The sequence below is a fragment of the Halictus rubicundus genome, chromosome 2 (assembly GCF_050948215.1).
Source record: "Halictus rubicundus isolate RS-2024b chromosome 2, iyHalRubi1_principal, whole genome shotgun sequence".
Classification (NCBI taxonomy): Eukaryota; Metazoa; Arthropoda; class Insecta; order Hymenoptera; family Halictidae; genus Halictus; species Halictus rubicundus.
Genome location: NC_135150.1, coordinates 14,564,222 through 14,588,750, shown reverse-complemented (window position 1 = coordinate 14,588,750; position 24,529 = coordinate 14,564,222). Strand labels below are relative to the sequence as shown.

At 45.6% G+C, this 24,529-nt stretch overlaps 1 protein-coding gene across 2 annotated transcripts in view; it reads right to left on the bottom strand.

Annotated features, from left to right (window-relative positions):
- LOC143365373 (cell adhesion molecule 3-like) overlaps positions 1-24,033 on the bottom strand; it is a 62,107-nt gene extending 38,074 nt beyond the window's left edge. For both annotated transcript variants that reach the window (XR_013084535.1, XM_076805489.1), the window contains exons 1-2: positions 23,463-24,033; positions 4,750-4,958 (exon numbers count right to left, since the gene is read on the bottom strand). Coding sequence is in view for 1 of the 2 variants with exons in the window: in XM_076805489.1 (XP_076661604.1) it covers positions 4,750-4,958; positions 23,463-23,499 (246 nt within the window). In the remaining variant the exon portion in view is untranslated. The remainder of the gene's footprint in view (positions 1-4,749; positions 4,959-23,462) is intronic.
- Between the last annotated feature and the right edge of the window lie 496 nt (positions 24,034-24,529).

Here is a 24,529-nt window from a genome sequence, read left to right as displayed (position 1 = left end):
CGCATAAGGAATTATCCAACAAATTTATTTCTTTGGCTGTACAGGGTGGTCCTTTTAGGTAAGACCACCTAAATACCTCTTCAGGTTATTGTGATGCAAAAAGTATTTGTTACGTAATGCGCATGGTGTCAATGGACCAAATATCAGTCATCGGTGTTTTTTGATACATAACTGCATTTTGTTCGGGTATGTATAATAACGTGACCGTGAAATGACCTTGGTCTTTGAAAATTAAAGTCTTATAAAGAAACTGGCTACAAATTTGGACACATTCACGTTACTTTTATAAGACAATGTGAAATAGTCACCTTTAGTGCTCCGTAAACCTAGTGTCATATCTCAAGCTGCCACACAGTAATTTTTATACCTTCATTGTTATTTAAATTATTGTATGATTCCCTCGGCGTACCACTTTTCATGGCCGCCATCTCTCGATGCACTGATCAATTTTCTCCAAATTTTACACACATATAAAACACAGGTCCCTTCATCTTGCGAACTCTAGAATTATGTCAATAGTAACAATTCGAGGATAAAATTCTGGAAAAGCACAATTTTCAGATTCTACACTTTTAATAAACGCAGTTTTTGACCCCTTCACGTGAGAATGCCCCCACCCTCGCCCCGCTAAGAGAATTCAGTCGCGTCCACGCGCTGCCGACCAATAGCGCGCGACTCGGTTAAGCAACATCGTTCCGCGGAGGATTTAATGCTAAGCCAGGAAAAGCAATTTTGCGCCCGGTGTTACTTTTCCACGTTGTTGTTCGTCCCCCTCTTTCTTTTTTTCGTAATTTTGTAACGCCCCCTTTTTTGGATCGCGAGGGGCGACGGGGGGTGCCAGGATAGGGGGTGGCTCCGCGCAGCAGAGGGAGCGAAAATAACGAGACACTTGCATGGTAAACGAAGGATTATGGAAAGCTTTTGTCGAATATTGCGGCGTGTCCTGGGATATCCGCAGGGGGAGCGGCGGGGGGGGGGCCGTTGTTACCTGGAAATTCTGGTTTCCGGGGGAATTTTTTTTTTCCAGCGGAACGGTTTGCCCGAAATTGACGGATTCTATGAGATACGGATTTCGTCGACGCCGAGGCTCGATGTTTTATTTATCGCGCGAATTTCCACGTTGATCCGGTGATCTGCTTTATTCTTGAGATGAGTGATTGTTAATTAAACGGAGTAGAACGGAGGCTCGAATCGGCGGACGCGCGATGACAATTACGATCGATGAATTGTAATGGAATTTTTCGCGTGTGGATCTGATCGAGTTTTTTCTTTTTAGAATTTGACCAGGATGATAAGCTTTATAGTTACTCATAAGAGCGGGACGTATTACTTTGGCGTATGAAATACGTGCTTGAAATTCTACGGTATTGGAAAATCCCGGCGTCGCTATCCATCGTTTACAACTGGCGAGCAGATGCAGGGATTGTAGAGGAGCACGTGTTTGCTGAAGAATATCGAAGGAAGCTCGCGACCCGAGCTTTTTGCTTGGGAATCTTCGAATTGATATTATACATAACAAGATCAGAGCTCCAGCTATGTGTGTTTCTTTGGGATTGTCGCTTAGAAAAAGTCGAGTGTGTGTGTGTGTGTGTGTAACCATCGCAGGAATTATTTGTCTTCTTGACAGAATATTTACGGAAACACAAACGACAATGATTTGACTAACGCAAAATACCTCGAACGCTTTTCCTTATTCAGAGGTTGTTTGTCATACGAATTAAAAGGAAATTAAAGGAAGAGAAAACAATACACACAGCATTAAATAGAAAATTTTATTTTTTAAGACAGGAAAAATAAAATAATCTCTTTAAAAAGGAATTTTGTTCCAATTTGTCAACTAATTGGAAGAACTTACTTTTATTGTAGCTGTTGCGAATAATCCTTGGGAAAGGAAAATCAACGTTTTTTGTTAACATAAAAGTGAAAAATGTAAGGTCTAAAAAAAATGTTCATTTGTTCAATAGTGATCAATTATCCATTATATGAGCCGAATACAGAAAATGGGGTCCTCGACCATTACATATCAAATCTGACTGTCGTCAGTCGAAAGGACGTAAAATTTCTTACAAAATTATACAGTTTAAGTTTCATAAAAGTACCTAACATGTACCTAACATTCCTTAGAAATTGGAAACTAAATTTAGACAGCAGAAAATTCGAGCCTGAGAAGAGCACAAGTGCTGCTACTTAAAAGTAAGTTGTTGAATATTCCGAGAGCACATGGTCATAAGGAGCAGCCATAAATATAATGACCTTCTTAATAATTCAAAGCGCGAGAGGATCAATATGAAATTCATTAGAGGCGACCAATCAAATTAGTCCCAGGAATCCTACGCAATTACTATAATAATGCTATTACAATAATCACAGGGCTAACGACCAGGCAACAACATCAAATTAGCAAAGCGTCAAGAATATTCATTGGACACTTCGGTCCCGTCGTTTGCTTGTCACGGAGTATATTAAACTCGAGCGGCTCTCGTTATCCCGGTTACTATATTGGACGTCAACATCAGGAAAGACATTGACTCGCTCATCATTTAATTCGCTTATAATATATCTTCCTGCCAAGCAAATTTCATGGCTAGAGTCTGTTGAATAGTTTCAATGAACCACAAAATAATCCAAGGAACTTATTCTTTTTTTTTTAGACCGTCACACGTGACCGACATTTGATCCATATCAGGAACAGATTAAAAACATCGCCATTAAATGTCATAAGCAACCGAAGTAAATCCAGCCGACGTCATACGACTCAACAGAATCCTAAAGGTAATCCGGTTAAAGGTCTTGTTCCACATAATCTCTATTTCTAGAAAGATGGTGTCTCTCCGCTGCAACTGTTCCGCAATCTTATTACAACCTGCATTCGCATCCGCTGCCATGTTTTCTGGTGTTGAGCGCCATTTTGTAAGTTTCGCTTGCAAATTTTTGAAAAGAAATCAGACGGCCGACTGTATTGAGCTTTTGCATACTTTCTACTATTTGGATTATAATTTTTGTTCAAGTGAAGATACTTAAAATTATAATTCCTCGAAGAGGAGCGTATAAAACAAAAGCTTTTTTTTTACATTTGGCGTAGTAGAAAAATACGGATATATCAATATTTCCCAATGTTTCTGAAGATTTTCTCAAAACTTGGTTTTGACGCTTGGTTTTCGAGAAGATCATAGCGTTCGGGGAAAGTAGAATTGGTCGGCCATGATCAGACACCTCAGACTATTCTACATAACCGAACTTTGACACTCGATTTCCTCGAAAACAAAGTTTCAACCGATAATATAATTTTCTTTTCCGCGAAGTTGTTAAGGACGAAGAAGCTCCAATCACCGGTGGCCGTAAAGAAAATCGCACGGCAAGGGGTTGAGAACAATGTTTACGGCATCGCGGACGATAATGACAGAAGCGTCGCGGTAATCGATTCATCGGCGTCTCAAGGGCGGCTTAAGTTTCCCCTAAACGCGTTCGACGCCTCGTAAAAAGGGCTCGAATAATTCTCCGCTTAATCGACACCGGCGGTCCCGCTCTGATTTCCGCTCATTAAGACGGCCGCCGCGCGCCGGGCCGAGTCTCGCGAAGTTCCTTAGGGAGCAGGGCCGGTATCTGGCCGCCATATTTCAGAAGAAACGTTCGGTTATTGTTCCATCCAACCTCCCGGCCCACGATAAATCCCCGGACGTTGCTCTCGCCGCAGCCGGCGGCGTTTTTTCGTGAAAACGTCGGCGTCGAGCCGGCGCACGGCGGAACGAGTAAGAAAAACAACTGGCCGTGCCAATTGCCTCGGTTGTTTCTGATTTTATGGCGAAACGGTTTCAGACAGAGCTACATTATCCCGAGGGGTGTATCCGACGGTAGCGGGGAAGTACATTTTTCAAATTTAAAACCGAAAAAGAAATTTCAAATGAAATATCTTGTTGCTGGTCTCGGCTCATCCCGACTCAGCTTTTTTTATTGATCAGCCAAGACAATAGACGCTGGAGCTGGTCGTCCAGTGAGCGTTGGTCTCAATGTCAATACTTGGATTTTGAAGGCATCACCCAGCCATTCATTTCCTCGTGAAGAATTTCAATCCAGGTAAAATACCATTGAAAATATATTTTAAAATATTCATGAACAATTGTCTGAAATTAAATAACTTCCATTATAGAACAGTAGAATATATTTTTACAGCTCGGTTTAATAATTTAGCTCGGTTCGAACGTAAATTCACCCTAATAGCAGGCGATCGGCGCAAGTCTGCGAAGCTACGTTATTTTAAGGGTTGTATCCGACGATGGTGAAAAATGTATAGGCTTCTCAATAATTCTGCTGCGCCAAACGGGAGCTTAAAAATCTTCTGTTAGACAATAATCCGAAACGAAACCGTGGTTTATATGTGAAGCTGCTCTTGCTGTTGAAGGGTCTATTAAAAAAATCCTCAGCCATGGACGACAGATATTGTGTTAAGGGTGGCGTCCCGCGCGGCAGCGAACAATCTTCTTCTGAAATTTCTTTTCGCGAGATTTCAAGAGCACCGGTATTTCTCTAAATGAAATATCGCCGTGTTGTCGAAGAAAATGGGCGTCTCGTTCCGCTGTGACGGCGTCGGGACGCCTCCTCGCGAAAAAGATTCCCGCGGAAGCTCGACCGCCGAGTCACGAACAGAAAAGATGGGGTAAACCAAGTGCGGGGATGAGTTTTCGAGGGTGGGTTTACCGCGGCGGAGAGGGAGGAAAGGGCGTACGAGAAGGACAGAAACTCGATGCTCACCTTCACCGTCAAGTTCCCGATGCGGAAAGTCTTGACGACCGGAGTCTCGTTCGGGGCGTAGCGATAAAACTCTTGATCCCCTTTGTACCACTTGACGGCGTATAAAGGATCCCCCTCGGTGTCATACCAGCAGTTCAGTATCGCCGAGTCACCTTTCTTCACGGCCGTCGGTATCTGGATCCGTACTTCTCGCAAACCGGAGCAAATTCCTGCAACAGACAGGTGTTTCTATTTAGCAGCCGGCCTACTCGACGCCTCCGACTTTTCAGCCCCCTTCTGCCCCCAGACATAATTGAAAGATCGCGCGAAAGGATGCCGGGGTGTGTCGAGCACTTTCGCTATCGAGCCTGTATCCGGACTGAAAAATAGCGGCGGTCTCGTCACGTGACAGCGAAAATCGTCGATATACGTCTCCTCTATCGCAGAACATGTTATAATACATGACTAATTAAGAATTTTGCGAAATAACTGAAATTTCTCTTATGTACTCTGTAATTTAGGAATTATTAATGAATATATTATAAATCAAAAGAAAAACCAAAAAATGAAAATATGAATGTTTCTGCTTTTAAGGAAAATTAGTAATAATTTAAAAATGAGTAGGTGTAATTCAGAACAGTAAAACACTAGAAGAATTTAAAGATACTGTTATATTATTTTCAATCTGTTAAACAGAATCAAAAAGAAATTGAATTTTTATTTCACCTCGGTTTGTTGCAATTCAGATAGAAAGTTTTTATTTTGCGTAAAGATCCGCAGTCTAGTAATAATATGCAATAATATTCCGGAAATTCGAGGACGGAATATTCTGATTTGAAAATTAATTTACGCACTAATTCGGTGCCCCTTTGGTTAGGATCTACAAAATGCAAGGAGATTGAAAACGTGCTGATTATTATACATCTCAATTTCTTAATATTTATTTCATTAAGTAGATTACTTCGTTCTTATTCAATTTTTGACATTGCCGGACAGATTTTGTCTCCGAAACTTTTTGACAAATTGAGTTTCATTTATTTATATCTAGAAAGTTTAATCTTTTTCGTTAACATCTCTTTACGATGAAAAATAAATTTCCTAATATTGAATTTTACAAATTACTTCTAGATTTTCCAAAAAGTGTTGAAATGGCCATAATTATTGAAATTCTGCCCACGCCATAAATCCACTTCTTTAATCCAGTCTTTAAAATTAACATCGTAATGAAATTTTCATAATTAAAAATTTATTTATAATTTTCAATCATGTCCGCATACGCTTGGAAAACTTTCTGTCGTTGTCTAGTTTTCCTGTAATAAATTACGAAAGCTGACCCCTTCCGTGTAATTTTATGAGAAAATGCAGTGAAATTATTGAAGCAAAAGATACAGCATCTGAAAACAGAAAATGGAATGCATGTTTTAAACAATTGGGTTACCAAAAAACGGAAATGAGTATTAAATCTAATAAAAGACATTAGTCGACCTAGTATTAAAATGTGCAGCCAAACGAAAGAATAGATTATGCTTTATACAACGATTCAGATTTTTCCAAATTATTCCGCTGATGCGTTTAATTCAGCAAATGTACGAATTTCAAAAGTGCCGTCGCGCCAGAAGGGTTAGAAAACGTTCTACCGGAAATATCCTGCAACGCGAAAAGAATTTTAGTTAATGCGAATCCTATTAATAATGATGAAATTTAAAACATTTCAGCCCGAGTGTCGTACAACACTGGAACATTATTTCCATATGAACGCCGCCGTCGCGCCGCAGATAAAACAAAGTTACAAAGTTGCGAGCGGCATTTCTTTTAATGGCGGCCCGTTGTTCGTGGCGCACTAATTATCAGCAGAGAAGCTATTAGATTACTCGCGCAAAAAACTATTAGTTTAAAGGATATTCAAACTCCAACTTTGCAAAGTTGTGCCTCTGTTTACCGAAGTAATTACACGTGCTCTCTCATACGCCGGGCTCCCGTGCAGTGCAAACTTCACGGCAAAATATACCTTTTATGGTAATTGTTTTATTTGCACAAGTATTCATGCTTGTCCCCGGCGGGGATGAAAATCTACGGCATCGCAGAATACTATTTTGTCCGTGCGTGCTCGCACGCGATACAATCCGCTGCCGCTTTCAAGCTTGTCAACTGTTTACCTCGCAATCCGGATCGGACTACAATAGAAAATTGTAATTTCGATTAATTCGCGCGTTAAATTTATTTTATTAGTAACCGGTCTCGTTCGACGAATATATTCGGTCGTGCCAAAAGTTTCCTTCGCGTTGCGTATGTTTAATATCGCTAAATAACACGAGCACATTTAAATAACTCGATCATCTGTTCCCTAATCATGTATTATTTTCTAAGCTTGCTCTCACTTAAATATTTGCTTTCTTTGAAAATACTTTGTGTTTGCTCTGTGCGCATTAATCGGAAACTTTTAGCCCAACCTAATATCGAGGGAACGTATATGCTGCTGTAAAATTCAACAATTTTTGTCAAAGCAATGTTACCCCTTTGCGTTGCAATTTCCGTTCGTAAGTGATTTCAAAAAGATGAGATAAAATTGACGGATTTTTAAATTCTTAGTTTGCGCGAATTCGAAGAAATCCTTCTGCACACAGATTCTGTAATGCCTGTTTCAAGAAAGTGTAGAAGGTCGATTTTTTTTTATAAATGAAAAACCAGTATACTGTTTACCAACCTAATATCAAGGGAACTTATATGTTGCTGTAAAATTCAACAATTTTTGTCAAAGTAATGTTACCCCTTTGCGTTGCAATTTCCGTTCGTAATTGATTTTAAAAAGATGAGATAAAATTGACGGATTATTAAATTCTTAGTTTGCGCGAATTCGAAGAAATCCTTCTGCACACAGATTCTGTAATGCCTATGTTTCAAGAAAGTGTAGAAGGTCGATTTTTTTATAAATGAAAAACCAGTATGCTGTTTACCAACCTAATATCAAGGGAACGTATATGCTGCTGTAAAATTTAACAATTTTTGTCAAAGCAATGTTACCCCTTTGCGTTTCAATTTCCGTTCGTAATTGATTTTAAAAAGATGAGATAAAATTGACGGATTTTTAAATTCTTAGTTTGCGCGAATTCGAAGAAATCCTTCTGCACACAGATTCTGTAATGCCTATGTTTCAAGAAAGTGTAGAAGGTCGATTTTTTTTATAAATTAAAAACCAGTATACTGTTTACCAACCTAATATCAAGGAAACGTATATGTTGCTGTAAAATTCAACAATTTTTGTCAAAGTAATGTTACCCCTTTGCGTTGCAATTTCCGTTCGTAATTGATTTTAAAAAGATGAGATAAAATTGACGGATTATTAAATTCTTAGTTTGCGCGAATTCGAAGAAATCCTTCTGCACACAGATTCTGTAATGCCTATGTTTCAAGAAAGTGTAGAAGGTCGATTTTTTTATAAATGAAAAACCAGTATGCTGTTTACCAACCTAATATCAAGGGAACGTATATGCTGCTGTAAAATTTAACAATTTTTGTCAAAGCAATGTTACCCCTTTGCGTTTCAATTTCCGTTCGTAATTGATTTTAAAAAGATGAGATAAAATTGACGGATTTTTAAATTCTTAGTTTGCGCGAATTCGAAGAAATCCTTCTGCACACAGATTCTGTAATGCCTATGTTTCAAGAAAGTGTAGAAGGTCGATTTTTTTTATAAATTAAAAACCAGTATACTGTTTACCAACCTAATATCAAGGAAACGTATATGTTGCTGTAAAATTCAACAATTTTTGTCAAAGTAATGTTACCCCTTTGCGTTGCAATTTCCGTTCGTAATTGATTTTAAAAAGATGAGATAAAATTGACGGATTATTAAATTCTTAGTTTGCGCGAATTCGAAGAAATCCTTCTGCACACAGATTCTGTAATGCCTATGTTTCAAGAAAGTGTAGAAGGTCGATTTTTTTTTATAAATGAAAAACCAGTATACTGTGCGCCGATTCGGGACAGTCGCGGCGCGAACGCTTGAGATAACAGATAGACATAAACAGAGGCGGGCCAATTCGGTTGTCTCCGGCAAAGACCAACAATTCTTGAACAGACTGACCAACTCGACGGTCCAGGCGGTTCTGTTGAACTAGCACACGCTGGGAACCGTCGGGTTCCGTGTGCCCAAAAGTTCGGGTGCTTTTTAGCACCACTCCGGTCGCACTTGAGCCCGCACAAACACCTGCGCAATTTCTTTCGGCGCTATCATTCATACCTATGAAAACTTAAGGGGTTAGTTTTATGTGTTCGCGGGGGAAACGGTAACTTTGGGAGTTCCTCTGGAAGAGAAACGCCCGGCGCATTAAAACGGAATCCTTCCGACGGCGTATGTATACTCGTGATTGCGAGCACACCGAGCCGCCTATCAACGGCGAAATAAATTGACGGGAACGGTTTACAATGCCGAAGACTTTGAAAAAAAAAAAAGAAAAACGACCGCTCTCGGGCAGTATCAATGCCCGGGGTGATCAATACACTCGAGGGGAGGGGGGGGGGGGCGATGGGCTGTTTGCGCTGGAGCGTTCAAGTTTCTTCGATATTGCATAAATTTGTTCAGCCAATAGACTTCGATAATAAATCAATTATGAATGAGATCGGAATGGTGTATCGAGCGTTGAACGCCCATTAGAAAGTTCGATGGTACCCGGCTATAATTAACTGGGATTTTTGCAGCGTCGCGACGCGGACCCGTTCGCCGTTGGTAATTGTCAAACAATGTCGCCTAGTTGCCTTTTATTGTAGTTTCAATAACACTTTCGCGGATATCTATATAACTCAGGGATTCTGTTCATTAAAGTTTCCAATTCTCAACTCCCCGGAACACTCGAACGAGTCCCGGTAAGTGGTAGTTGTTTTCGAATCTGCTCCGGCATTCAAGCGAAACTCGGGCAGAAAGAATTGGACGGGGGAGGAAAGAAGAAATCGTCAACGTTCCTGCTGACGACTTGGACAGCTAAATTGATAGGAGTTCTGTCTGGCAAACAAACGGTTCGACTGTCAATTGCGATTCACCCTCGCCTCCACCGGAGGCAAACCGTTCCTGAAGACATTTTTGCGATTGCGTCTCGCAAAATATTTTCGCCGTCGCGACGCCGTGTAATATTCCGGCTGGATTTTTCGATCCGCGCGAACGCGACGGCCGGCACGGCGTTTTCGTTTTAAAAAACGAAGCACGTCCTTATTAATATTAATCGCCGAACACTGAACAACTTCGATGATATATTCAGAGTGCAGTATTTATTTTGGGAAATGTGTACGTTAAAGACAACCCGGGCTCACCACTCTGACGTGCTCTCCGCATGCATAATCGTATCTTTCAAATAAACCACATTAAAGATGCACGTTTCGATGAAAGAATATTTTCAGAGAGTCATACCGGATACCGTCAATTTCGGCGATCATTTAAATAAAGCTGTGACAAATTACAATGATACAGGTATCGTTTTGTTCGTACGCCGGTTATTCGTGCTTTTTTTAACGGAATGTGTCAATATTAAATTTACCATTTCCATTGCAAAAATTCGCGGAGAGATTATTAACTGTAGAAAGGTATTTATTCCGCTTTATTCCGCATAACAACCAGCTATTCACACAGAAATATTCAGCTGGCTTTTTTACGATTTCGAACGCGCCCGGATAATAGTTAAATAAAACACTGCCTTATAAATCAATAATGTGTACGGTTCCAAGCGTTAAACTGCATACTCAGCGCTGTGTGCTCTCAATCTTGCAAAAACCGTGACTGAAGCCACTCAAATGGTTTGCGATGTCTATGATGGGGGAACTGTGACTGATAGCTTATTCGCCTGACATCACTCCATCTGATTACCATTGCCTACATCGTTTAACACTTTGGCTGCCAACTCAGCAACTTCAAAAATCCCATCGAATCAAAGTTATTCGTTTAGTGCTCCAACCTTTTTTGTACTTTGCACACCCTAACCCGAATATATTAAAAATTTATCTTCAAATCTAGACAAATAATTTCCTCGTCCACGTACCATACTGATTAAAATCAATCAACTATGTTCCAAAATGCTTCAACAAATTAAATTTCTACTGTACCGTATAATCGCAAAGAACTAATTTCTAACTCGTTACGTACGGGTAATGGCCGAATGCTTTTTAGAAATGTTCGCTTCGCAGCTAAGCATTTATCTCGGTCAATTTATCGATAGAGTGAAAATATGACTGGAGTGGAGTAGAAATTTATTTTTTGAAAATAATGCATCAGTGTGTTTAAATTCCTCATAAATCTTCTTTAGATTCGTCATAAATCCCTAAAATCCGCTGTCTATTTGTAAGTCTAACTCCCTTATTTTCGTCCAAGGAAAGCGCCGTGCCAAAAGGAGCACAGGAAATCCGCGAAAGCGAGGCGCCTCGCGAAATACGGTAATTCCTGATGGGGGAAATTTCGGGATTTCAGCGTGTCCGGTATGCTGTCTTGCGAACCCGGCGAGAATTACGGGGAAGCGGCGGCGATGATTGAGAAAACGCCACCGCGTTCGTTTTCGGCCGGCGCGGCGGCGGCGGCAGTCGTCTCGGGGCGGCGACGAAAAACGAAAAAAAAAAGAAATAACGAATAAAAGAATCGGCTACTAAATATGCCGTCGCGTCGGAAAAGCTAAAAATGCGTGCGCGACACCGCATTCTTTACGAGTTCCGAAGAGGGAATAACGGGGCTGTCACGCCGCGGAATTTGTGTGCGGTTTTTTGGCTCCCGATGCTGTAATTTTCCGCGCGTATTTCAAACGGCGCGGTCGTTCGCCGAATTTAAAACCGACGGCGAAAGTCCGGGCCTCTGGCGGGCCCGCGTCGGGAATAACCGCGGGGAATTCGACAAGATTTCGATAAATTAATCAATACGTTTCGGACGCATCTGCTCTGCGGCCGGTCGCGAGTCGCCGAAACGTGGCCAAAAACCTCGAAATCCAATCCAGTTAACGTTTTGGTAACGTTTCGAGTCCAATGTTTTTCCAGTGGCTGAACACAATATTTTTCAATGAGTCTATCTAATTCCGTCGTGTCGAGCCCGGCATTTTGTTGTTTGTAATTCTGACACGGACTCCTGTTCGGTCGAATTACAGTGAATTCTCGATGCATGTCAACAACACATTCCCGAGCCGCGGCCCCTCGCGGGGTATACCCCGCGGTGGTGGGGATAATTCCGCGACGTTTATCGCGTAGGCCTTGGCGACATATACAGAAAATCACTGTAATTTTATTAAATGAGTGCGGCAAAATTCCGTCATATCGCGTGAAGCTTCTACTTTCGCCTAGTGCAATTTTTTTGTGATGCTTCCAATTCATACGAAAAAGTGAGCATACTTTTCCGTTTCCAAATGTTTACGTAAATTCAAACGTCCCTATGGACAATAAAAAATTGTTTCAAGACAGAATTGGAAGAATGAAGATTGGTCCCCCTCGGTTAGATCTTTTTTTCTCGGCCAGCGTCCATGTTGAAAGCGTGAAAATAGCCCTTAAAATCGTGGATGTTGCCCAACTTTCACGAAAAAAATCGCTATCGCACAGTCGGGCTTGTACCTTGCGCGTGTTGTGGGTGGTGTCCAGCTTTGAGCAGAAGGACGGCAAAAAGCAGCCGAACGTTTCGAACGACGGTATAATACATTATGAAAATAATGAATATTCTATGTCAAAAAACGGCAGGAATTACTGCGAGCCCCTAATAATCTGAGGCGGAACGTGGGCGGCCGTGGTATCACACGCGCCGAGTAAACTGAATCTGGTTGACCTAGAACGGGACGGGACTTAATATCGTGAAGGCTAGTTAGGTAAAATGCGCTCTAACGATATTTAACTCGGCAGAGACGCGGCGAAATTGGTATGTCTACAAATAACACCGCGTGCGCGCGGCCCCGCGCCCTCCGCCTCTCGCAATATCTCGCGAATGTGTACGTTTCCGTGTATTTCTGTGTGCGGAGCGTGTCCCGAATATCCGTGTGCGGCCTGTCCTGTCGTCGCGTACCCGATAGAATCGTCTGCGTTCCCTGTGTCCGTGTGGATTGCACGGCTGTGTAGTGTTGTCTGTCGGTATACAACTTGCCGGTATTGTTAGACCCGCGAATACACTTGTTAATGGCAGTTCAATAGGATCTTACTGTGACCTCCGGGAGTATCAACGACTGCCGCGGATCATTTCGAATAGTTCGTATCCAATTAGAACCAGAAGTAGAGACCTATCCTCCCCCCCCCCCCACCACCCTCGCGTACTTCGCCGCGGCACACCTCAAATTACACTTGTCGATCTATTCAACGCGCCCTTGCCACTCCATTTCGAAACACAATAGCGCGCGATGAACAGACCCCCGCAAGTTCTCGTTTTCGCAAAAATGTAACTCTTGAAAGGCGTGGAAAGTGTTAAAAAAAATGCTTGTTCCATCGTGCGAGGAATTTTAAAATCTCGTCGACGCTTGCCCGCTGCAGCGCCACTCGAGAATCTCTTTTGGCTGATCAAAGGCACTAATGAGTCGTGATTTTATTAGGTTTCAACGTTCAAGAAAATTAATTTAATTGTACGCTTTTTAATATCTTCTTTTATAACGTTCTCCGTCTGTACACTACGAGAAAACAAACACATTGATTTTAACATTAACGTTTTCATGACATACGTCGAGTTTTATATTAATATTTTCCGCATTGAAAATACGGAGAATTACAATGGCAGACAGTTTGATCTCTCTGATAGAATACCGGTTGCCAGTGGCAGCAAACATCGCGGACAAAACCGTGTAATGTTCCGCAAAAATTAGTACAGGTTTCCCGTTTCATCGGTTCATCCGAAGCGCAGCTCCGAGCGACAGCATTGAATTTTGCGGAAAGAGGAACCAGCTTAAATTAGTATTCTGTCGATACGGTGGCTGGGAAAGTTGATCGTGCCCGCCGCAGAAATAAGTGGCCAGCCGTTCACAAAAGAACAAGTGCCGTTCCTTGAATCGTCCGGCTGGATATAGAATTTGGAGCGCGGCTTATCAAAGAAACACGCTTTTCCCGTTCTCATTAGTCGAATGGCGGCGGAAGGGGGTTGGGGGGGAGGGAGGGCGGTGGAAGTGGGAGGGACGGAGGCCGATCGCAAAAATTCGAGGCCATCTTTCCCTGTCACTGCACCAGACGCAGATTGCCTTACAGGAAAAGCGAAACGATCCCAAGTAGGCCGCGCGACCGTATTCTTCTTTATCGGTCGGAAGAAAAGCATCGGCCGCTTTATTTACTAGAAACTGCAATTTATTACTTGTTCCGCCGTCGTAACAGCGGCTCAGGCTCGTTCTCCTCGGGACAACGACCATTAGCTTTTACAACTGTCTACATTATTCTATGCCAAATACTTATGCCGCGCCCGAGCCGGCCCGGCACCGGCACCGGCATTGCCCGCCGACTACTTACGGGGGTCTGGGCGCAGCCAAATGGTAATTACAGTTACTTGTTCCGCCGTATCCCGAACTGTAACAGTGAAGAAGATGGTCCGGGCCCTATAGTCTCTCTGAGCTGATACGTTGCGGTGGATGAGCCGGGAGCACCACAGGGTTCTACCCGAAAGCTTTGGCTCTCCTTTATAACTGTACGCCTGGGACCTTTCGCAAATCAGCATGCGGGATATACGAATTTACTCGCTCTTACAAGCGCCGGATCAAGGAACATCCCGGCCGCGGATCTAACTAACCGCTTATGCTTCAGAGAACTGTTTGCTCGGCACCGAAACTCCTGGCCTGTCAATTTTTCATTAACTCCCGGACCGCCCGCCCACCGAAATCACCGCGACGGAAAATTGAACGTCCCAAATGTTTATTAGACGATCGGAAAGAATTGCGATTCAAAAATAACACCCACGTTTTAAAATAACTGGTTTCTCAAACGATTGTTCAGGGCGTTCCAGCTTTTTTCTCGAAAATGTGTGAATACAATTTGATACATTTGTAAGAAGAGGATGTTGAATAGGATTTATTGCTTTAGTTAATAATCCTAATTATTTGAAAGTAACGTGCTCTTATGCTTACATTCCTCTAATATTTTTACTATTTTATATAATATAATGGTACACAACTTTTTTGATATTTATAGCACCATTCAAGAAATTGATGACAGCTTACATTTTTTTAATGGAATTATTTTCCTTTACCTTATGAAAGTGGCGAAACTACTATTTTAAATTGCGCCTACTCATTTTTGTCATAAATGCATTAAACCCGCCAGATATTACGCGTGAACAGTTGAAAAAGGATATAATTGCTGCACACACCCATTTTGGGTTTTATGTCGACACATTTTGTTTCGTTTCTAATTTTATATTTTACGGAAATATATCTTTAGAACGTGCGTAGAGAAGAACGAAATATTCTCGAGTATCTGGGAACAGAAAATAGGTGAATTTTTACGATTAATTAAGATTAATTTGGTCATGACTAGACTCTGGATTTTATGCATTTATAACAAAGTTGAGTCGATGAAATTTTAAATAGTAAACAATTTAAAAGAATTTAAAGATGTCCCTATAGTATCTTTAGACTTTTAGACCTGTTAAAGAAAGGAAGACATTTCTATTGGACTCCTGTCTCTTGCAACTGAAGCGGACAACTTTTATCTTGCATGAAGATCTGCAGTCCAGTCACGACGAATAATAAGCGGCTTTTTATGCGAAAGAAAAATTATCTACAATTACAAGAACAAGAAGCCAAATAAAAGTTCGTCCGCTTATAATTCCAAGCTGAAAATCATCGATCTTCTTGAATTCTTCTTGAATCGTTATAAATAGACTGCGGATCTGTATGCAAAATAAAAATCGTTTGCATTAATTGCAAGACACAGGAGCCAAGTAGGAATTTATTTCTCTCTTTAATAGTTTCATTAAGGTGTAAGAAAATCAGGTGTAGGGCAATCATAAATTCTTGTAATCTTTTTATTGTTTGAAATGGCACCCACCCAGTTTTGCTATAAATGCATAAAATCCGCTAGTTATAAATATATAAAACGTAGTCCGTCACGACCAATAAAACCATAGATTGCACCAATCAGAAAACTCCTCTCGGAGGAAACGTGTGAACCGGCAGAAAAGCGAGCGGTTTTCTCGAATTTTCTTATCAAATCCAAAACTCTGAAAGCACCCTAATCCAGAGCTAACCATCTTCCTGGTATCTGGCCACAAAGTCAACTTCTAAACCTGCCAGCGAGTAATCCGCAATTTCCTACAAATTACAGTATTTTCGAAGGAAGGAAAACAAGCACCTCAATAAAATCCTCTACAGAGCATCCCGCCGCTTCTATCAGCTAGCAAGAGTTCCGACCGCATTACCATCTTATCAATAGAGCACAGTGCATCGGGTACGGCTTACACGCTCCACCGTATCCTCGGTGAGAAGAAAAAAAGAAAAAATAAACGTCTGGCCATGAATTCGGCAAAGACACTCGAGCGTAGCAATCTTTCCGGCGGATCTTCCGGCGGAACGAATGTTCCTGGTGGTCGGTCAGTTTGAAATACTATTCCCAGATACCCCGCTGAGACCCTGGCCCGCCTCGTACGTCTAATTTTCACCTCTAGCCGACCCCCCAGCCACTTTAGAAGAAGCCTGGCGGCGAAGTGGTTCGACGAGAGGAGGAGGAGGTCGGAGGGGTTTTGTAGGCGATCGAAAAATCGTGGCCGGGGGGGGGGGTGGAGCCGCGGGGATCGAAGCTCGTGGAACATCTAGTCGGTGAACCCAGCGCTCGGGAAATTAGGTTGTTAAGATTTAATCGGACACAGAGGCATTTTAAGCGTCCGCATTCCCCCCGTTAGCGTCATACGGGATCGCGAGGGGTGGTTCAACGGCGGCGCTAGCGCGCGGCCGGGGGTTGGCGAGGGGACGGAAAGCGGGGCGGAGGTCGAGATTTAAATTACACGGACTTCCTTGAACCTCGGTCGAAGTAGTCGGCACGCTGTCCGGGCGAGATAGCGGGGATCGTTAAGATTTCTGGCGGATTCCGTTCGCCGGAATTTCATTTGCGACTTCGCCTAGTTCACCTTTGCCTGGCCGTCGTAATTTAATCGTCGATGCAATTGGCAGCAGTGGGCGTAAGGGTTGAAAAGCGTGGGCCGGTCGTGGGGGTGGTTACAGCCGCCCCCGCCCTCCCCCGTTTAAGAAAAGCCTGGCGAATTCATTACGAGGCGACGACGACGATTAAAGCGAGGACCGGAGCTATTTAGCGGAAACAGCCCCGGCCCCGATAGTTGGAAAGGTTTCGTCGATCCGGGACTGGAAAGCTTCCACCCCCACCCCCACCCCCTTTCCTTCCTCTTCAATGCCCCAAACTACCAGCCGGGAACTCCCTTTTACCCGGGGTTGCTCCGCGAAACGGTTCCCGCGGGACTTCGGCGGGGCTCGATTGTCCGTAAGACAAACTGCGGGACAAATTAGCGGGATCGGGAATCGAGTCGGGACCGAGTTATAGCGGCGAAACGTGCGTGTGCACTAATGAGAGCCGAAAACGTCGGGACTCCGAGGGGTGCCACGAGGCAATTTAGACACCCCCAAAAGTACGCCGGCTCGTTTCATCTTTGCGCGGATCGCTGTGCTCGGTGATTGAACGGCCGTTCTCACCCCTCTCTTTCTCTCCCTCTCTCTCTCTCCCTCTCTCTCGCTCTCGCTAGGGTGTATCGGTTTCAACCCCTGACCGGCAGAAATTTATTTACGATTTGATGTATCGGAGCGTTTATTTTGTTGAGCAGACGCGAATACGCCAATTATTTTATCGCAGATTGCCGCGAAATGGTTGGCAACGCTTTTCCAAACGATCGCGAGGATTCTCGTGTTTCACGGGGATTACAGTGTTTAAAACATCCAATTAATATATATGTTTCGAAGATAGGTGCGATTGCGGAGTATTTTTTGTGATTGATCAAACCAACGAAAGCTGGCTTCGTGTAAACGGAGACGCTAAATTGGCGAAGAATTATAAATGCACTGTCAATTAGTTCGGATGAGGAACAATTTCTTTAGTTCTGCTTGGAATCTTGTTGGCGAAAGGAATTGTATTAGAAGCTGATTAGATTGATCGAGTACATTTTGTATTATATTGTGAAAAATTCAATGTTCACTTTCTTAACTTCTTGTCTTGTGATATCGAGTCAGGCTCCTGGTGAAGAATGACAAAGCAGTCCTAATCACTGCAACAGGAAAATAAATAATTAAGCAAGGAGTTAAATTAACCCTTCCTATTGAGCGCAGTTCGTCATGAATTTTCTGCGCCTAATAGATAATGGCGACCTGCAGTCGTCAGGAATTATTGGATTGGACTGGACTGCGGATTTTATACATTTACGAGAAAAATGAATACATGAAATACAATACTGCGAACCCATTAATCTTTGCACTCTGGGATTTTGTAAACACCTGTTAAATCTCGCCTCAGCCTCGACATAGGAGTACAAAGGGTTGGAAGAATTTAAGAAGATTCTTACGCTATGTTTGATTTACTGAAATTATCACATGAAAAAATTCATTTTTACCTAATTAGTGTTTCATACAATTGTTTTTTATTTGGTGTACAAATTAATTCGTGACTCCCGTAGTGAATCAATGGTAAGCTTATTTTGAATTCGTATTTTCCAACCAATATATCAATTACTTTAAGATAGAGTAAATGCATAAACAGTGACGGAGATTGTCTTAGAGATAGAAATAATCAATTCACGAAGAAAGAAATTTGTACACCTAACATTTTGCATAGAAATCCGCAGTCAAATGATAATCAATCTTTTTAGCAAACAGTACGCGAACAGTATGAGAAAGATGAAACAGTACGCGTAGACGAAACTATAGCCAACAAATAAACAGCAAATATTCCCCACTTTCTCCGACAATAATCCACTCCAATCCATCTATTGGTGCGCGTAAGACCATTACCGCACCGAAAAGAAGCGCAAGAGTCGACGATGGATAGTCTTTTCCTCGAGGGTTGTTTTCGATCCGAATTCTATTTTCGCCCGTCGAAATCGTAAAAAGCGTGCACGACAATTTCCCCCCGGGGGTTAAGATCATTAATCAGTCCCCCAATTACTTGGATCTGCATGCTCGTCAATCCCGAGGCAGTCGTGGAAAGAGAAAGAGCGATCGGTGAACGAATGGCCGACCGGCGTTCCTCGCAGGTTCAATCTTTTCAGCGGCCGTCAGTACACACGACGAGAACGGTCGCCGCTCCGACGACGACGACGACGACGACGCCGACGACGACGCCGACGACGACGACGACGACAACTGTCCACGGCGATGTCGTTACGATAAATCTCGCGGCGGTGTTTTGTTAGAGTGAAACAACAGGACGGTGGATTCGGAAGTAATTAAACGTGCCCGTTCGGGCGACGCCCCCCAGCCGCCGCCGCACCCTCTCGCCACCCCCGGTCGTCCCCATTGGGGCCCGCAGCTTTTATCGTCCCAAGTGAATAGAATTCTTTCTCGCGTGGCAGCTCGCGGCTGGCAGACAAAATTTTCTCGCCCGACCGGCTGTCCCGGAGAATTGCGAAGGTGCGGGGAATTGCAAAAGTGTCGGGGGTGTTGCGTAAGCTTTCTTCGCAGTGGCGGGGGCAGGGGGGAGTAAGAGGGAAAAGGACACAGGGTGCACCGTTGGTCGACCGTGAATAAATCGGCTCGCTTGCTCGAGAGAATTACTCCATATCCCGTATAAAGAGACGATCCGCATTTAAAGTGCCGGCCTATTCACCGTGCGGACACTTGCGGAATCCCCGGCAACGCGGCGCTGCATAGAAAAATGACAATCGTACGGACTCGTTAAAGGAGGAAACGGAAAAAAAACGAGAGACAGAGGCCGAGAGAGAGATAGAGAGAGAGAGAGAGGGGGGGGGTGGAGGGCCTTCCTCCCGAAGAATAGCAGACGAGGAAGAAACGGCAGAAGAAATGGTAGTAGAGAAAACAACGACCACGGGGGCGAAGTGGAGAAAAGAAAAAAGCTGAAAGGGTAACGGAAAAGGAGCCGCGAGGAAGAAACTCGTGCACGATGCGCAATTGGGGAGGAAAAAAGGGTTGGGTGACGATGCAGCGATACACTCGCGGGCCCGGCTCTCGCATTCTTCATTCTCCGTTGTAAAGTCCGACGACTGGTTCTGCACGTGTACGCGACGTGTACGACTATGCGACACACGACGTGTACGCGCGTGTATATGTGTGTTTGCACGTGAGGTCGTGATAGGATCAGAAAAAAGAAAGGAGCGCCGAGCAGCGGATGTGCAAAAAGACAGCGGAAAAACAATCTCTCGTTCCGGGGGGTTGGGACAAGGAACGAAAGAAGCGTCCCGGTGTCGATGGAGAATCGCTACAATGGAATCGACAGTTCGATGCTAGACCAGTCGTATTTCACGTCAGGGCCAGCATCGGCGTGTGTGCGGGGGTGTACCGACGCTTCGATGCTCGCACGCGTTTCGCCCGATGAAAAGGATGCTCGCGGAGAGAATAGGACAATCCGCCTAGACCCCATGTCCCATCTCTCTCTCTTTCTCTCTCTGTTTCTCCCTTTCTGTTCGCGACTCCGGTCCGCTTTGCCCTGCTTTGCTCCGCTCCGCCGAGGCACGGAGTCGTAAAATCGGGGGACGCGTTCGATTACCCGGAGAGATACGGTTTTTCCGCGTCGAGTTTCCTCCTGGACGCCGAGACAGGAAAGAGCGGAAGCAAAAAATTCAATAAAGCGCCGATGAAATAAGCCGACGGAAGGCGACGACGGAGGCGGAGGCGGCGGCGGCGGCGGCGGCGGCGACGGTGGTGGTGGCGAACCAGCCGCGTGATTTGTTGTATCGGGCGAAGTGGAGCGGCAGCCTCGGAACCGTGCCCGTTCGAGCGGCATTAACGCAATTATCCATTGACACAATTATTCGTCAAGTTCATTAAATTTCTATTATGAAAACGCTTGTTCGTTTCAGCAGCCGCGAACCCTTCAGCGCCGTCGCCTCCTCTCGTCTAGCCACTTCCGCGAGTTCAATGCGCCAATGGATAAGAATCCCTCTTGATTGCGCCCTCAAATTTCTCGCTTCACTCCCCTTTCCAACAGTCTCCTCCCCCTCTATCTCTCTCTATCACCCTCTCCCCCCCTCTCTCTCTCTCTCTCTCTCTGTTCTCTCTTTTTCGCTCTTTCGTCACTATCTCCCATCCCCATTTTCGACTTTTTTTCGCCGTTCATTTTCTCTTGTTCGGGTGCACGCGCGAAGTAATTTTTTTCTCGTTCGCCGGGCGGACCGTTGTTTGCCGACGGGATATTCGTTCGCAAACGTATTCGCCAATTGAGCTGTTCAATTCGCGACGGCAAATAAATAGTTGCGAGGACAAATATTTTAACCGCGCGCGTCGGTGACGATCCCATATCGCCCCGGAACGACCTCGACATCTGACTCTCGCGCCCGCGGTTTCTCTCTCGTTCGCGCGCCCGATCCGATGGTGCGACCCGACCGAAAAAAAACCAGGACGAAACCGAGAGAGAGAGAGAGAGAGAGAGAGGGAGAGAGAGATAAAGAGAGCAGACAGGACAGTACAGACAGAGACCGGGTGGAGAGGAGAGGAGGAGAGAGGACTCGGGTACAACCGTGGCCCCTATTTAATCTCGTTACAGCGTTACGGGACCCCGAGTTTCCGCGACGTTCCGTGCAAACAAAGCTGCTTCCGTAAAGCTCCTTGTAATCAGAGCCCCGGGAAGACTGTGCCAATACTATAAATATTGAATGGTTCAATAAGTACCGGCATACTTTATGATTTCGACGCCAACGCGAAGCTCGGACCGATTCGATTTTACGCCGGGGTCTCTCTCGTCTCTCGAATCGATTCGTCATCGACGCGCAAAGTCTCGGAATTCATAACGAGTTCATTAATTGCTCTCTTTCTCTCTCTCTCTCCCTCTCTCTCTCCAGACGGCTTACTTCTAATTAGCTCTATAGGAAAGCGTAAATTGTATTGTTTGTCGAATACCGTAGGACCAAACACTTTGGCAGCGGCCCGTTTCGCATAATGTGTTCCATCGATATATATCAACGTAATTGCTCGTATACTCGCCGCAGATATTTGCCTACACGATTGTCCGGCGGACCGTGCTCTTCATCCACATTATTGCAAACATCGAGCGCAACATTGATATTTATGTTTTCCGCGGTACACGCAGATAACCGCGGGGTCGAGCACTTTCGAACCGGCGCGGCTCGACAATTATTACACGCCGCGAGCTATAATACGCGCGATCGTAGGCAAAACAGGTGACGTCCGACAGAATCAAATTGAAAGTTATTCACTCGGCCGAGGAACAAGGGTCTGCGCGGCGATTAAACTCGCGCGTGCTAGCCAGCAGCCCACCGGCCGTCAAAGGCGACGACGACGCGACGCGACGCGACGTTCGCCGCATTATCAAGCACCGATTACCCGGCGAGCTGATAACCCGGCACCGCAAATTGTTTTCGGAAAAAGGGCTCCGGGTACAGGAACAAAAAGCGGAAGGCGGAGCACTCGCAATTTGGTCCCCGGCCGGGACGAAACCGTCGGAATCCGCGTGCGTTCAACCCTCTCTGCGTGCGTACGTTCAGTTTTCATTCTCTCCTCCTCCTCCTCCTCCTACTCCCTTCACCCGCGTTCGCTTGTTTTCCTTTTTATCGTTTCCAGCCGGTAATCAAAAGAGTCGCGGTCGATACGCATCGCGCCACGTGATGCGAGTAGCGAGGAGCGAAATTACAAAATTTCACGGAACCAGGCGCGCGAGAGGCCAGCGGCCCGATAATCGACGGGGACCCGGAGCATCCTCCGTTTCGCGTAGCTTCATTTCACCCGTTCATTTTTAATTGAACTGCCGTCCGATTTCAGCCAATCCTCCGGCGCAGATTTCCCCGTGTGCCGACCTCGTCGACGACAAACAACGCGCGATGCGACCAAGAGAGAGAGAGAGAGAGAGAGAAAGAGAGAAAGAGAGAAAGTCGTTATCCGCTCACCGATCTCTCGCCCCTCTCGTTTTTTCCCGTTTCCTTTCCACCGCTACCGCGTGCACCGTGATTCCCTCCCTTAATGCCAGCCGCTGAAATATGCAGAACGTCGCGAGCAAAAACGTCCCCCCCCCCCTCCCCCGACTGGAAACGACCTTGTGCACCAACGGGGGCGGAGGGGGTCGGGAGGGATGCGGGGACCGAGAAGAAGAAGCTCGGCGCGATTCACGCACAGTTAAATTAAACCGTGTTTCAATCCCCTCAAAGAGGGAACTGCACGGTCTCCCGGTTAAGCAACCCCCTCGTGCACAAGCCCGGCGGACTCGTACTTAAAATTCAACCCCCGCGATCTCATCTACCGTTCCTCCGGCACCCTTCTCGTCGCGGTGAGCCCCGAGCGAGAATAACGGCGAGGAGAAGTTTAATCTCGGGTGGCGAGCGTGTCCGGCGTGCATTGCTCGGAGAACTTGTCTTCGGGGTGCTGCGTTCGGGGCGCACGCTTCGACCACGTTGTAAACGGTCCGGATATAGAGGCCCGGTTGCAAACGAGGATTAAAAACCTTGGGAATCGCGGGTACAAGGTGCGGGACGTTGGTTTGGTTGATTGGGGCACGCGACGGGCCCCCGAGAGTAGCGTGTCGAGGGCCCAAGAGCGCTGAACGGACGCAAGAGTCGCGAGCCTGGTTCCGACGGACGGCGGAGGACCGAGGACGCCGCGTGGACGCTCTCGAGGACCGCGTTCCCCAGAAATCTCCACACTCACCCACGATGCAAGCCAACAGCAGGATTGTCAGTTCCATCGAAGCTCCGGTGGGACAGCGGCACGGCACACGTTGCTCGATCTCTCTCAGTGTCGTGGTCGGTGGTCGACGCGTCGTCGGTGGTCCTGTGTACGCGGCCGGCGCGACGCGTCCTTTCGCATGTTTCGCGGTTTCGCGAGGCCACCGTCCAACACACTTTGTGTCACCGCAAAACTGCGTGTCAACGTGTCCGCGTCGGGCGGTGCGTGTCCACAGGCACGCACGCACGCACACACACAGACACACGCGCGCGTAAAAGACCGTCGCGCGACGTCCCCTTACATAATAACAAGGCGCCGACGGGTGGCCGGTTTAGCGTGCGCCAATGTGCCACGAACGGATAACACGGAGTACAGCGAGGAAGAGGACAGGTGTGTTCCGTCGCCGGTGCGGTGTGTGCGCGGTCTGCGGGCCCCGGCTCTCGTCTGGCGGTGCTCTCGCAGCAGGCTTCCGTCTCGCGCAGAATCAATTTCCTCGCAAAAGGACGTCGAGGAAGGGCGCGAGTGCGCTAACGCATCCACTGACCAGGCGCACGCGCACCGGGACACACACGCTCCGACTGTTCTGTTCTGTTCTGTTCTGTTCGGTACCCGTTCGGTTCGGTTCGGTTCGGTTCTGTTCCCGTTCTCTTCTTGGCATGGCTCTACTCTCTCTCTCTCTCTCTCTCTCTCTCTCGCTCACTGTTGCCTCTCGGCGACCACCGCGCACCGCAGAGAGAGGGGGGAGCAAGGGAGAAGAGTCACGGGGAGGATCGCTCTCTCGTCGCGTGTGCCCGCTAAGCCGGAGACTGTGTCAGTGAAATCTGGCCCACCGATAGATTCCAAGCAACCCCGAGCCGATAGGCCAACCGTCCCCCACTGCCAGAGCGACGAGCTGCCCCTAGCTGACGGCCAGGGGTGCCAGGGGGTTGAATGGAGGGGGGGTCCTCTTCTCTCTCTCTCTCTCTCTCTCTCTCTCTCTCTCTCTCTCTCTCTCTAGCGGTGTATTCACCGGTAGAACGCAACCCCCCCCCCTCTGTATGTACTCGGAA